The following is a 14,189-nucleotide window of genomic DNA, read 5'->3' on the forward strand; positions in this document are numbered from 1 at the left end:
GTATTCAGTACCCCAGACACCACTTGAACACCTCCACAGCTGCAAGGCACCATATAATATGGAGTACAGATAAGGACGAATTTTCCCTGTTCCCAAGGACCCAGCTCGGCAGCTGCCTTCACCTGTACTCCATGCCATCGGCCCCTGAATGCTTAGCTAATAAATAAACACTTTGCAACCTAATGATTTATGTCATCTTACTAGTGTTCAGATGACTTAAGGCATACTTAAAAGAGAGAGAGAGAGAGACTTGATTCAGAGTTCCAAGTCTCATCCTTGGACCTCTGTGGTTTTCCCAGGCCAATCACAGAATGAAGGGCAAGCAGTTTTCAAGGACCCATTTCTAGCCAAATTAGGGCCCTAACGAGGAGTCACCTGAGTTTCCATGGGCTTCCCTCCCTGAACATCCCCACATATTTGGAGCATGTTGACCTCCTACCAAGAGGCATGCAAGGTGGAGAGGGAAGTCTTTCCATATCACAGCTTGGAGAAAAAGAGTACATGAGTGGTTCTAGAACTAAAATCAGAGCACATTCGTACCACCACTTCTTAAGAGTTAGGTTTCATTATACATAAACCAAGGGAAATAGAAATATATATCAAAAAAGGATGCTACGAGTTTGAAAGTTCTCAGGATAGCTGTATTTAGACAAAGGTACAAACATTTCCAATACAGATTCCCCAATATGCCAAACATTAAAAATGCACCCTCTGACCATCTCCACATTTCCCCATGAGCAGAGGCACAAAAGATTTTCATAACTCTAAATGTTACAAAGAGTGTGTACATGTAAATCCACATACTACATGTATGTATTTGTACATTCTTCCAAAATATAAAAGTATAAAAATAAAATATCTGCCTTTGTATCTAGAAACATCTGGGAAAACACATGATTGCTTCTACTTCTCAGTCATCTGAGCAGGCACACGTTACCAGGCTTTTCACCTTCCTGTGCTGTCAGGAGGTAACACAGAAATGGAGATGACAGTGACTTTTCATTCCAGGAAACCAAATTCAGGACAAGGGGAAGCAAATGCTAAGCATGTCTGATAGTACCTCTTCATGGGTTCTCAGCAGCAAGAAGGCAGGGTTTAGCACAGACTTCACACTGGGGCAGTATGGGTTATGCTCTGGGAGAGGACTGCTTCTGAGACAGCAGGAAATGAGCACATCTGAGTGCTACATTCTGGAAGGATGGTTAGGGGTGTGGGCACTGGGTCTTGACCAGAGCCCATCACTGAGAGGCAGCTTGCTTGTCTTTGTACTTCTGGTAGGCACTCAGGATTTCCGTGATGACACTGGGGTCCTCCAGGGTGGTGGTGTCCCCCAGATCCTGAGCTCTGCCCATGATTATCTTCCTCAGGAGCCTCCGCATGACTTTTCCAGACCGAGTTTTTGGAAGACGCTTCACTACCTGGCAAGGAAGAGGTGCAGCATTCAAGTTTGTGTGGTACCCAGACTCCCAGCGGCATCCAATTTTGTTGGCATAAGAAGGGCTCTGCCCAGGGGATGAGAGCCTCGCTGGGGACTCAGGAATGAACACGACTGAGGTGCCAGGCCCACCCTAGAGAACATGGGGGCCTGTGGTCTCTGGTTTTATCTTCCCACAATCTAGACATAAACTGAAATCAACCCGAAGGATCAACCATACGTCAGGGGTTTTGCTGAAGTCCTTCTTCAGGCAGGGTCTGCTGGTACCCTGGTCTGCCTCACTGCTGATACCTCTGTCTCCCATTTGCTACTTTTCTGAGGGCTCCCCAGTAGCAACAGAACCAAGCATATGCCATGGCAACTCATCTCCACCGACTGGCCTGGCCCAAGGTTGTTTTTTGCTGACATAAAAGGTAAGAGCTACTACTTTAGAGAAAAATGTTGTCTTGTTTAGTGTTTGAAAATTTAGCATTTAACTTTTCAAACAACCATGGTCCCCTTAATGTCAATAGCAGTATGTTAAGAGCTGTGTTTGGGGCTATTTAACAGTTACCCATCTTTTGAAAGGGTTGAGTTCACCTAGGGGAGTTCGGGTTTCCCTGAAACTCTGGTCCAGGCCAAGAGCTTGACTTTGTATAAGACCAGGTGAGCCTGGGGCCATGCCTCCCTCAGAGGACCTCCTCTGAACCAAGGAAGGCTGTAGGGAAAATGTTAACAAAGAAAGGAGTGGAAACCTAATGGGGCTGGAAAGGTGGCCCCATTATTCCCCAGACCTGACTCCAACACAGACTCCCTCAGATAGGGGTCTGGCAGTGTCTCCCGCACTAACATCAGGAGATGTGTTCAGAAACCACATAGGGGCTAGGGAAAGCTGGTACTTTCTACATGTTTCTCTATTTAAACTCTCTAATTTTTAGAAGAAGGTAGAGACTTAAGACAAAATGAGAGGATGGAAGAATTTATCCCAAATGAAAGAACAAGATAAAGCCACAGCCAGAGGTCTAAGTGAGACAGATATAAGTAACATGCATGATGGAGAATTTAAAGTGACAATCATAAGGATACTCACTGGACTTGAAAGAAGAATAGAAGACTTCAATGAGAACCTTACCACAGAGATAAAAGAGTTAAAAAAGAATCAATGAGAGATGAAGAATGCAATACATGAAATTGGAAACAGGCCTGATACAATTAGCAGCAGACTGGAAGAAGCAAAGGAACAAATTAGTGACCTAGAAGATAAAATAATGGAAAATAATAAAGCTGAACAAAAGAGAAAGAATTAGGAAACATGAGAATAGACTTCAAGAACTCAGTGACTCCAACAAATGTAAAAACATTTCCATTATAGGAGTCCCAGAAGAAGAGAGACGAAAGGAGGCAGAAAATTTGTTTGAAGAAATAATAGCTGAAAACTTCCCTAATCTGGGGAAGGAAACAGACATCCAGATCTAGGGGGAACAGAGAACCCCCATCAAAATCAACAAAAGCAGGCCAACACTAACATGTGGTAGTTAAACTTGCAAAATATAGTGATAGAGAAAAAAATCTTAAAAGCATCAAGAAAAAAGTCCTTAACTTACAAGGGAAGACCCCAAAGGCTAGCTGGAGATTTCTCCATAGAAACTTGGCATGCCAAAAGGGAGTAGCATGATATATATTCAGATTGGGAACAATCTGTAGCCAAGAATACTCTATCCAGCAAGGCTGTCATTCAGAACAGAGTAAGAGATAAAGAGTTTCCCAGACAAACAAAAACTAAAGGAGTTTGTGACCACTAACCCAGCCCTGCAGGAAATATTAAAAGGGACTCTTTTTTTTAATTCTTTATTTAAATTCAATTTAGTTAATATATACTGTATTATTAGTTACACCAGGGTAGAATTTAGTGATTCATCAGTTTCATATAACACCCAGTGCTCACTACATCTCATGCCCTCCTTAATGCCCATCACCCAGTTACCCCATCCCCCACCCACCTCCCTTCCAACAACCCTCAGTTTGTTTCCTAGAGTTCAGTGTTTCTTACAGTTTGCCTCCCTATCCTCATCTTATATTTTTTCCTTCCCTTCCCCTAAGTTCATCTGTTTTGTTTCTTAAATTGAACATATGAGTGAAATCATATGGTATTTGTCTTTATCCGACTGACTTATTTTGCATAACATAATACCCTCCAGTTCCATCCACATCAGTGCAAATGGTAAGATTTCATTCTTTTTGATGACTGAGTAATATTGCATTGTGTATAGATACCATTTCTTTATCCATTCATCTATAGATGGACACCTGGGCTCTTTCCATAATTTGGCTATTGTGGACATTGCTGCTATAAACATCGGGGTGCACATGCCCCTTCAAATCAGTTTGTATCCTTTAGATAAATACGTAGTAGTGCAATTGCTGGGTCATAGGGTAGTTCTATTTTTAACTTTAAAAGAGACTCTTTAAGTTCAAAGAAGAGACCAAATGTGACAAAGACAAAAAAGGATCAGAGAAAATCTCCAGACACAATGACAAAATAGGTCATGATCTCAGGCAGGGTCTTGGGATCAAGCCCAGCTTTGGGCTCCCCACTCAGTGGGGAGTCTGCTTCTCCCTCTCCCTCTGCCCCTCCCCCAAACCGTGCGTGTTCTCTCTCTCTCTCAAATAAATAAAATCTTTAAAAAAAATAATAATTACTCTGAATTTAAACAGACTAAAAACTCCAATCAAAAGGCATATGGTGTCAGAATGGATAAAAAAACAAGACCCATCTATATGCTGCCAAAAAGAGACTCATTTGAGACCTAAAGACACCTGCAAATTGAAAGTGAGCAGTTGGAGAAACATTGTCATGCAAATGGATGTCAAAAGAAAGCTGGAGTAGCAATATTTATTTTGGACAAAATATATTTTAAAACAAAGACTGTAACAAGAGACAAAGAAGGACACTATATATAAAGGGGATAATCCAACAAGAAGATATAACAATCATAAATATTTATGCCCACAACATGGGAACACCCAAATATATATTAAAAAAATAACAAATATAAAGGACCTAATTGATAATAATACAATAATAATAGGTGACTTTAACATCCCACTTACACCAATAGACAGATCATCTAAACAGAAAATCAATAAGGAAACAATGGCTTTGAATGACACACTGGACCAGAGGGACTTAACAGATATATTCAGAACATTCCATCCAAAAATAAGATAATATCATGAAAAACTATATGCCAACAAACTGGACAACCTAGAAGAAATGGATAAATTCCTAGATACATATAAATTACCAAAATTGAAACAGGAAAAAATAGAAAACTTGAACAGACCAATAACCAGCAAAGAAATTGAGTCTGTAATCAAAAATCTCCCAACAAACAACAGTCCAGGCCCAGATGGCTTCACAGGCAAATTCTACCAAACACCTACTCTTCTCAAATCATTCCATAAAATAGAAAAGGAAGGAAAACTTCCAAATTAATTCTATGAAGCGAGCATTACCCTGATACCAAACCCAGAGAAAGACTCCACTAACCTTATTGTCCTACATCTTAGCCAGGCTGCAGGGGTGACCACTGTCCTCTGAGCTTCACCATGCCGCCCAAGGACAACAAGAAGAAAGATGCTGGAAAGTCAGCCAAAAATGATAAAGACCCAGTGAACAAATCCAGGAGTAAGGCCAGAAAGAAGGGGTCCAAAGGCAAAGTTTGGGACAAGCTCAATAGCCTGGTCTTGTTTGACAAAGTGACATATGACAAACTCTGTAAGGAAGTTCCCAACTATAAGCTTATGACTCCAGGTGTTGTCTCTGGGAGACTGAAGATTCGAGGTTCCCTGGCCAGGGCAGTCCTTCAGGAGCTCCTTAGTAAAGGACTCATTAAAAACTGGTTTCAAAGCACAGAGCTCAAGTAATTTACACCAGAAACACCAAGGGTGGAGATGCCCCTGCTGCTGGTAAAGACGCATTAACAGATCCCTCCAACTGTACATTAGGGAAAATAAAACTTTATTAAATCCAAAAAGAAAAAAAGACTCCACTAAGAAAGAGAACTAAAGGCCAATATCCCTGATGAACACAGATGCAAAAATCCTCAATAAAATACTAGCAAATAATACATTTAAAAAATCATTCACCACAATCAAGTGGGATTTATTCCTGGGTTGCAAGGGTGGTACAATATTTGCAAATTAATGTGATACACCATATTAACAAAGAAAGGATAAAAGCCATATGATTTCAATAGGTGCAGAAAAAGCATCTGACAAAGTACAGGACATTCATGATAAAAAAAACCCTCAACAAAGTAGGTTTAAAGGGAACACACCTCAACATTATAAAGACCACAAACAAAAAACTCACAGCTAACATCATCCTCAATGGGAAAAACCTGAGAGCTTTTCTTCTACAGTCAAGAACAAGACAGGGGCGCCTGGGTGGCTCAGTTGGTTAAGCAACTGCCTTCGGCTCAGGTCATGATCCTGGAGTCCCAGGATCGAGTCCCACGTCGGGCTCCCTGCTCGGCAGGGAGTCTGCTTCTCCCTCTGACCCTCTTCCCTCTCGTGCTCTCTATCTCTCATTCTCTCTCTCTCAAATAAATAAAATCTTAAAAAAAAAAAAGAACAAGACAGGGATGTCCATTCTCACCAGTGTTATTTAAGATAGTACCAGAAGTCCTAAGCATAGCAATCAAACAAAAAGAAGTAAAAGGCATCCAAATCAGCAAGGAAGAAGTAAAATTTTCACTATTTGCAGATGACATGATACTCTGTGTAAAAAACCAAAGATTCCAACAAAAAACTGCTAGAACTAATTCACAAATTCAGTAAAGTCACAGGATACAAAATCAACATACAGAAATCTGTTGCATTTCTAGACACCATAATGAAACAGCAGAAAGAGAAATTAAGGAATCAATCCCATTTACAATTGCACCAAAAACAGTAAGATACCTAGGAATAAACCTAACCAAAGAGGTAAAAGATCTGTACTGTGAAAACTATAAAACACTGATGAAAGAAACTGAAGATGAGAAATGGAAAGACATTCCATGCTCATGGATTGGAAGAACAAATATTGTTAAAATGTCTATACTACCCAAGCACTACACACTTAATGCAATTCCTATCAAATACCAACAGCATTTTTCACAAGAACTAGAACAAACAATTCTAAAATTTGTATGGAAACACAAAAGACCCCAAATATCCAAAGAAACCCTGAAAAAGAAAAGCAAAGCTGGAAGCATCAAAATTCCAGGCTTCAAGTTATATTACAAAGCTGTAGTGATCAAAACAGCATGGTACTGGCACAAAAGTAAACACATAGATGATTGGAACAGAATTGAAAACCCAGAAATGGCCTACAACTATATGGTCAATTAATCTTCGACAGAGCAATAAAGAATATCCAATGGGAAAAAGACCATCTCTGCAACAAATGGTAATGGGAAAACTGGACAGCCACATGCAAAAGAATGAAACTGGACCACTTTCTTACACTAGACACAAACATAAATTCAAAATGGATTAAAGACCTAAATGTGAGACCTGAGACCATAAAAATCCAAAAGGAGAACACAGAGAGTAACCTCTTTGACATCAGCCATAGAACTTCTTTCTAGATAGATCTCCTGAGGCAAGGGAAACAAAAGCAAAAATAAACTACTGGGTCTTCATCAAAATAAAAAGCTTCTGCACAGTGGAGGAAACAATCAACAAAACTAAAAGGCAACCTACAGAATGAGAGAAGATGTTTTGCAAATGACATATCTGATAAAGGGTTAGTATCCAAAATCTATAAAGAGCTTATCAAACTCAACACCCAAAAAACAATCCAATTAAAAACTGGGCAGAAGACATGAATAGACATTTTTGCAAAGAAGACAATACAGATGGCCAGCAGACACATGAAAGGATGCTCAACATCACTCATCATCAGGGAAATACAAATCAACACTACAATAAGGTATTACCTGATACCGGTCAGAATGGCTAAACTCAGCAACACAGGAAACAACAGATGTTGGCAAGGATGTGGAGAAAGGGGAACCCTCTTACACTGTTGGTGGGAATGCAAGCTGGTGCAGCCACTCTAGAAAACTGTATGAAGGTTCCTCAAAAGTTAAAAATAGAACTACCCTCTGATCCAGCAGTCACACTACTAGGTATTTACCCAAAGAATCCAAAAAACACTAATTCAAAGGGGTACATGCACTCCGATGTTTATAGCAGCATTACCTACAATAGCCAAATTATGGAAGGAGCCCAAGTGTCCATTGACTGATGAATGAATAAAGATGTGGTGTATATATAGATATATATGTGTATATGTGTGTGTATATATGTGTGTGTGTGTGTGTATACATACATAATCTCCAATGGAGTATTATCCAACCATAAAAAAAGAATGAGGGCGCCTGGGTGGCTCAGTTGGTTAAGCGACTGCCTTCGGCTCAGGTCATGATCCTGGAGTCCGGGGATCGAGTCCCGCATCGGACTCTCTGCTCAGCAGGGAGTCTGCTTCTCCCTCTGACCCTCTGACCCTCTTCCCTCTCGTGCTCTCTCTCTCTCACTCTCTCTAATAAATAAAAATATCTTAAAAAAAAAAAGAATGAAATCTTACCACTGACAATAACATGGATGGAGCCAGAGAGTACAGCGCTAAGCAAAATAAGTCAGTCAGAGAAAGAAAAATACCATATAATTTCACTCATATGTGGAATTTAAGAAACAAAATATATGAGCAAAAGGGGAAAGAGAGAGAGATGCAAACCAAGAAACTCTTAATGATAGAGAACAAACTCATGGTTGCTAGAGGGGAGGTGGGCAAGGGATGGGTTAAGTAGGTGATGGAGATTAAGGAGTGCCCTGGTTATGATGAGCACTAGGTGATGTATATAAGTGTTGAATCACTCCCTTGTACATCTGAAACTAATATTACACTGTATGTTAATTAACTGGAATTTAAATAAAAACTTTTAAAAAATAAGTAAAATCTCTAATTTTCGTCACCACCCAGCCCTGCTCCTATAACTGGCCTCCACATGCCAAAGTAAGAGAGCACCTAATCCTGCCCAGCATGATCCTCTGAGTTGTGAAAACGTTTGCTGTGAGGTCTTCTGGCCTCCCCCTCTCTCTGCGGATGCAGCAACTCACCTTCCCCACCTACACACCAGGCAACCGAACAGCTAACATCCATGTTGCTGCCGACAGAAGGGATCGCTGTTGCTCATTACTTGGGGGAAGTAGAGAAGAAGGCTTACAACAAGCAGCACTGTCACACCTGAGGGCCAGGTGCCACTCACCAGAATCTGATCGGGCACGGCATACTTGGCAATCTTGGTGGCCACTGCTGATTTGAGCTCCTTCACCACCGCATCTGTGTCACCTGTGTTGTCCTTCAACACGATGAAGGCAAATGCAGCTGAAAGGAGTCAAAGGTTTGGGGTGTGTTCAACCACAAACCATCTCCAAGGCAGAGCATTGTACACAGTTATATATCTTAAGGATCTTTAAATCATACATTGGTGACCTGTAGCAGCTGCTTCCTTTAGTTGCAGCCTTAAAGATGCATTTCCATTTCATCCAAAGTGGAAAGTGATTTTTTTTTTCTCAAAGTGGAAGCGATTCTAACAGCTCCTATGAACATCCTAGCGAAGCCAACATGTAGATGAGAGCTCCCTTCGGCTCTGCTGTTGACCGGATGGGGATGTCACCTTGGAGGCATGAATTAACCTCTCCTACCACCCCTGTACCTGTGAAGTAGCCCATAATGTGGGCTCGCAGGAGCCACAGGAGACTGTCCACTCTTGAGACATAGTGATGGGAACATGACAGGTGGCACTAATCTTGTGGGTACGTGTCCAACACAGTGGGCACTAGCCACAGGAGCTATTTAAATGTAAATGAAATTAAGGTTATCATGTAGTTCCTGGGTGGCATGAGCCCCCTGTAGCTTGTGGCTACTGTCCTGGACAGCACAGATGAAGAGCAAGCTCTGGCTTGGCTGGAAGCCCTGTTGGGCAGTGCTGGCCAACCAATATTTTAGCATAAACACTAAGTTTTGTTTGTCAATATCCTACCATGTTCCAGAAAGGATTAGCAGTGGTTCCCACAGATTTCTACATTTCTTTTCAATCCACCTGGGATAATCTTGCATGTGTGGGACACAGATCCAATTCCATTGTTTCTCCACAAGAGCCATCCCAGCAGCCCTGCAGACAGTCTAGCTTCCCTCATGGACCTGCAGTGTCCCCTTGCATACATGAAGTTCCTATATATGTTCAGCCTGTGTATACCCGCACCAATCCCACCCCATCTTAATTAATTCTCCCCATGGCACATGCCGCCTAACCTACTATATGTAGTTTCGTTATTGCTTGTGTTTATTGCTTATTGTCTGTCTCTCCCCTCTACTCCCTGACCCTCCAGCATATAAGCTCTATGAAGCAGGGAGTTTTGTTCCTCGCCAAGTCTGGGTCCTAATCAGACCAGACCAGACCTGACCATGGGCTCCCCTCAGTCAGACCACGTGCAAACCTAGGGAGTGGGAATACACAGGTACCCAACAGCTTTTGCTGTTGCTCGTGTGTTACCATCATATAGATGCTCAACTGTGTTAGAAATCAGAAAAACAGGGGCACCTGGGTGGCTCAGTTGTTAAGTGTCTGCCTTTGGCTCAGGTCATGATCCCAGGGTCTGGGATCGAGCCCCGAATCGGGCTCCCTGCTCCACGGGAAGCCTGCTTCTCCCTCTCCCACTCCCCCTGCTTGTGTTCCCTCTCTCGCTGTCTCTCTGTCAAAAAATAAAAAATCTTTAAAAGAAATCAGAAAAACGTCTATCACCATACCCATGATATGCACATTCCCCCCAGCTGCCTGACAGGCACTAAAAGGCCTACTGATCCCAGAGTTACTTGGGCTGCAGCTTCTGCTACAGGGACACAAGCTGACCCAAGGCCTCTGAATGTCACACGAGAGGACCTGACCCATCTCCGTCCCCTTTCTATCCCTGACTGCTCTCATGCATTTTCCAGTCTCCTTCTAAGGAAGGGGCAGCAGCCTCATGGACACATGCTTCTTACGGCAACTGAAAATGCTTTTTCAAGTATCTAAATAGGATGCCTCGGTGGCTCCGTTGGTTAAGCGTCTGTCACCACCTATGTCTGCCTTCAGCTCAGGTCATGATGCCGGGGTCCTGGGATCGAGCCCCCGCATCAGCTCCCTGGTCTGCGGGAAGCCTGCTCCTCCCCCTGCTTGTGCTCTCTCGCTCTGTATCTCTGACAAACAAATAAAATCTTTAAAAAAGTGTTTAAATAAATGTTAAATTTTACAATGGGTTGATTTAGATAAGGTGTTTGAGTAAATAATGGAACTGTGGCACACAAATGTGACAGGAAGGCAGATGACACTGGGGCACGCAGAGACAGAGGATGGCCCTGACAGCAAGAGGCCAAGTGCCCTTCCCAGGCTGCTTGGTCAGGCGGTGGAGGATGGCCTGCCCAGCAGTGCAGCACAGAGTCAGCGAGTGTGCAGGTCACACCAGGCCAAGTGAGTGTGGCCACGGTGCACTGGGCACTACAATACTCAGGTGACCTTGTTCCTTCCCAGACCCACCCACTTAGAAACTGGTGGACTTTGGAACAATGGGTGTCTTCAAATAAAGATGATTCTGATTATCATTCAGTATCTGCAGTGAGAACCACAGGTCAAATTCCTCCAAAAAGAATGCCAGAGCTGCACAAGGGCCCGCGCCAGGACCTGTGGGCCAGCCCCTGTGGCAGGGGCGTGGGGCACTGTGACCGAGCACGTGCAAGGAGACACTGTGAGCAGGACAGGGCATTTCGTGGGCACCCTCCATAACCAAGCTGCCACATGCACGTGGACAGAGGAGGAAACTCCCAAGCTCAGCAGGGGCCAAACAGGTCCTCGCTGTTTGTGGATGTGTGTCCTTAAAGGATGGCAGAGCTAGGACATTTCAAAAATCTGACCCTTGTCTAACATATATGCTATCGAGTCTCCTCACCCAAAACCTCCACATAGGACAGAAGAAAGCAACAGCCTGACCCATACAAAACCCCTACCACCCACTCCTGGAGTCAAATTCCTTTTACAGAGTGCCACAATGTGCATGAGACCAGGAATGAGAAGCACCTTTTGTGGGTGCTCACCTTCTCCTTTGATGTCATGAGGATAGCCAATGACAGCGGTCTCTGGCACGGCGGGGTGGCTAGCCTGTGCAGAACACAAGACAAAACATGCAGATGAACCGCCTGAGTCAGCACACAAGTAAATCCAAGGCCTTGTGGAGGTACCCAAGCAAAGGAGGCCCGACCATGCTCACCATCGCGTCCTCGATCTCTGCGGTCCCCAGCCTGTGACCACTGATGTTGATGACGTCATCCATCCGCCCTGTGATCTGGTAGTAGCCGCCTTCCGTCCGGTATGCCCCATCACCAGTGAAGTAGTGGCCTGCACCACAGCGGGGGAATTCAGCACCAATACCTCTGCACCGGGACCTGGCGGGGCTCCCATCCCTCCAGGAGGGACACAGCAAGACACACAGCCTGACCTCACTCTACGGAAGAAATCTCTGAAGCCCCAGCTCTGATGACTTCCTGCCTACCCGCCCTCCTGCCAACCCCTTGCGGAGACATTTCTCTAGATGGTGCCATCTGGCTGTGTGCTAGAGAAAGGGCAGTGGTTCCGAAACAGCAGAGTTCTGACCACGTCATAACTGCAAACGTCTGCAGAGTAGATGGTATACAAAGAGCACATCCAAGCATCCCCAAAAGTGAGGCTCATTCACAAGCTTGAGATAAAGATGACAGGTTCCAATAGGCACACTGTGTATATCATCTTCCAACCCAATGACATAAAGCAAACCAGGGGGAAAAAAAAAGTAAGCCAGAAGAAAACTCACAGCCAGCCATCATGCCAGTTTTCCAGAGTGGTTTCTTCACTCTTCCTTCCTAGTAGCCTAAGGCATGCACACCAAGGGCCAGGTGCTTCAGTCTCTGCTTGCAGCCCCACTTAAACCCCAGGGACTCTTCCCATTCCAGAGCCCAGGAAGGTCAGGAAGGTGAGGGGGAGGGGATAGGACTCCAACTCCAAAGTGTACACACTACACTCAGTCATCATTACCTTTAAAACGTTTCCTGAGCCTATGCTTCCCAATGTGTATAAAAATGCATGACACAATCCACTTTAGCCAGTTCACCTGGGTAAGGCTTGAAGTAGGCCTCCATGAATCTCTGGTGGTCTCCGTAGATGGTCCTGGCCATGCCCGGCCAGGCCTGGGACAGGCACAGAGCCCCGGAGACGTTATTGCCCTCCACGACTTTTCCCTATGGACCCAGAGACACACGTGTGAGAGAACGCACAGATTCTGCTTTAGAAGCAAAGAACTAATGTTCTTTTGAGAAATGACAGAGGGGGGTGCCAGAGAAATACGTGAAAACAGAAATGTGAAAAATGACAAGCGTGCCCCAAAAGGAACTGCCTTTCTCCTCTGCAAGGAACCAGCCTAAGAGGGCTTCCTGGAGGACCCTACACTTACTCCACGCGTGGATTTCAACTGTGTGTCCTCGAGGAGACGCTGCAGTGAATGCTCACCCCTCTGCCACCTACTAGAGCCAGGCCCATGTGATGTGAGAGAGGGGCAGAGGAGGCCAGGAAGGCAGACAGGAGCTCCGCAGGGCATGCGTGCAGGAAGGGGATGCCACCACAAGGCCCTTACCTTCTCGTCCATGAGCACCGGGACAATGCCAAAAAAGGGCCGCATTGCCATGCCAGGGAGGATCTCTGCCCCTTCTTCCGAGGGCCGTGGCGCGATGCAGATGCCACCCGTTTCTGCAGGGAGAATAGGGAAGAAACGGAGGCTGGGCCCAGGGGCTACTGAGATGTTTATCTAGACATGCCATCAAAGGGTCTGTGATGGACACATAAGTGCTCTCCCAGGGTGGGAGATGGGTGTTTGTCCCTGCTTGGCCCCCAGTGACACAAAGATATCTTTCTGAGGCAAGACCAGACTCGGGTTCTGGTCCTCTCATCTGCAGAAACAAGATGTGGGCCCAAGACAGAGGGGTCAGTCCCAGGAGCTGGGGCACTCCACAGGGACAGGGGCTGCCTCCCCTCATCCTTGGCTCTGTGGAAAAGGACAGAGCCCACTCACTTGCACAGGAAGACAGAGGAAATGAATTGCTTCTGGGCCAGTGCTCCTCCCCCCGCACACACAATCCCCAAACAATGAAAAGCAATGCCCACAATTCTGTTCTCAAGTATTTCTTTGGCACCTCCCTCTCTCAGCCTGCATGGAAATGCCTCAGGAGACTCAGTTGTAGAGAGTCTCCATCCTGAGCCTTCCCAAATGGAGAACAGAGCTATTTGCAACGCCTCACTTTCTGGCTTCTTGAAGAATGAGATCCCAGTTGGCTACATTCTTTACATCAGTGGTGGTCTCTTGCCCTGAACATCCTAATAAGTCAGATACCCCAGAGGAGAAAGGGCAAAGCAAAACAAAATGGCACAGAAAAAAAAAAATGCCTTTCCCACTGAAATCTAAATTTAGACTCTGGTCCCCTGCAGTGGGGCCCATCTGCATCAGGTGTACTTGTGTTGGGCATGTGGCCCCCTACAGGGAAAATGAACGTTTAGCTAAGCACCTACTACCTGTCAGGCCTTGGACAACACAGAGCAGTTGTATCACCTCTCTCCATCCCCGTTGGGGCCTGTAGTGGAGTATCCCCACTTAACAAACGAGG

General features: G+C 44.7%; 1 protein-coding gene and 1 pseudogene across 3 annotated transcripts in view; one reads left to right on the forward strand and one right to left on the reverse strand.

Annotated features, from left to right (window-relative positions):
* Positions 1-619: 619 nt before the first annotated feature.
* ACSS1 (acyl-CoA synthetase short chain family member 1) overlaps positions 620-14,189 on the reverse strand; it is a 65,991-nt gene continuing 52,421 nt past the window's right edge. For 2 of the 3 annotated variants that reach the window (XM_025876976.2, XM_073889639.1), the window contains exons 9-14: positions 13,166-13,278; positions 12,647-12,773; positions 11,771-11,898; positions 11,598-11,661; positions 8,734-8,852; positions 620-1,418 (exon numbers count right to left, since the gene is read on the reverse strand). In XM_025876976.2, the coding sequence (XP_025732761.1) occupies positions 1,239-1,418; positions 8,734-8,852; positions 11,598-11,661; positions 11,771-11,898; positions 12,647-12,773; positions 13,166-13,278 (731 nt within the window). In that variant the 3' untranslated portion in view covers positions 620-1,238. The remainder of the gene's footprint in view (positions 1,419-8,733; positions 8,853-11,597; positions 11,662-11,770; positions 11,899-12,646; positions 12,774-13,165; positions 13,279-14,189) is intronic. The other variant, XM_073889640.1, reaches the window with a different exon arrangement.
* LOC112828116 (small ribosomal subunit protein eS25 pseudogene) lies at positions 5,024-5,442 on the forward strand (annotated as a pseudogene).

Source organism: Callorhinus ursinus, unplaced genomic scaffold (assembly GCF_003265705.2).
Source record: "Callorhinus ursinus isolate GAN/ISIS: 27379988/994484 unplaced genomic scaffold, GSC_fseal_2.0 scaffold111, whole genome shotgun sequence".
Taxonomy (NCBI): domain Eukaryota; kingdom Metazoa; phylum Chordata; class Mammalia; order Carnivora; family Otariidae; genus Callorhinus; species Callorhinus ursinus.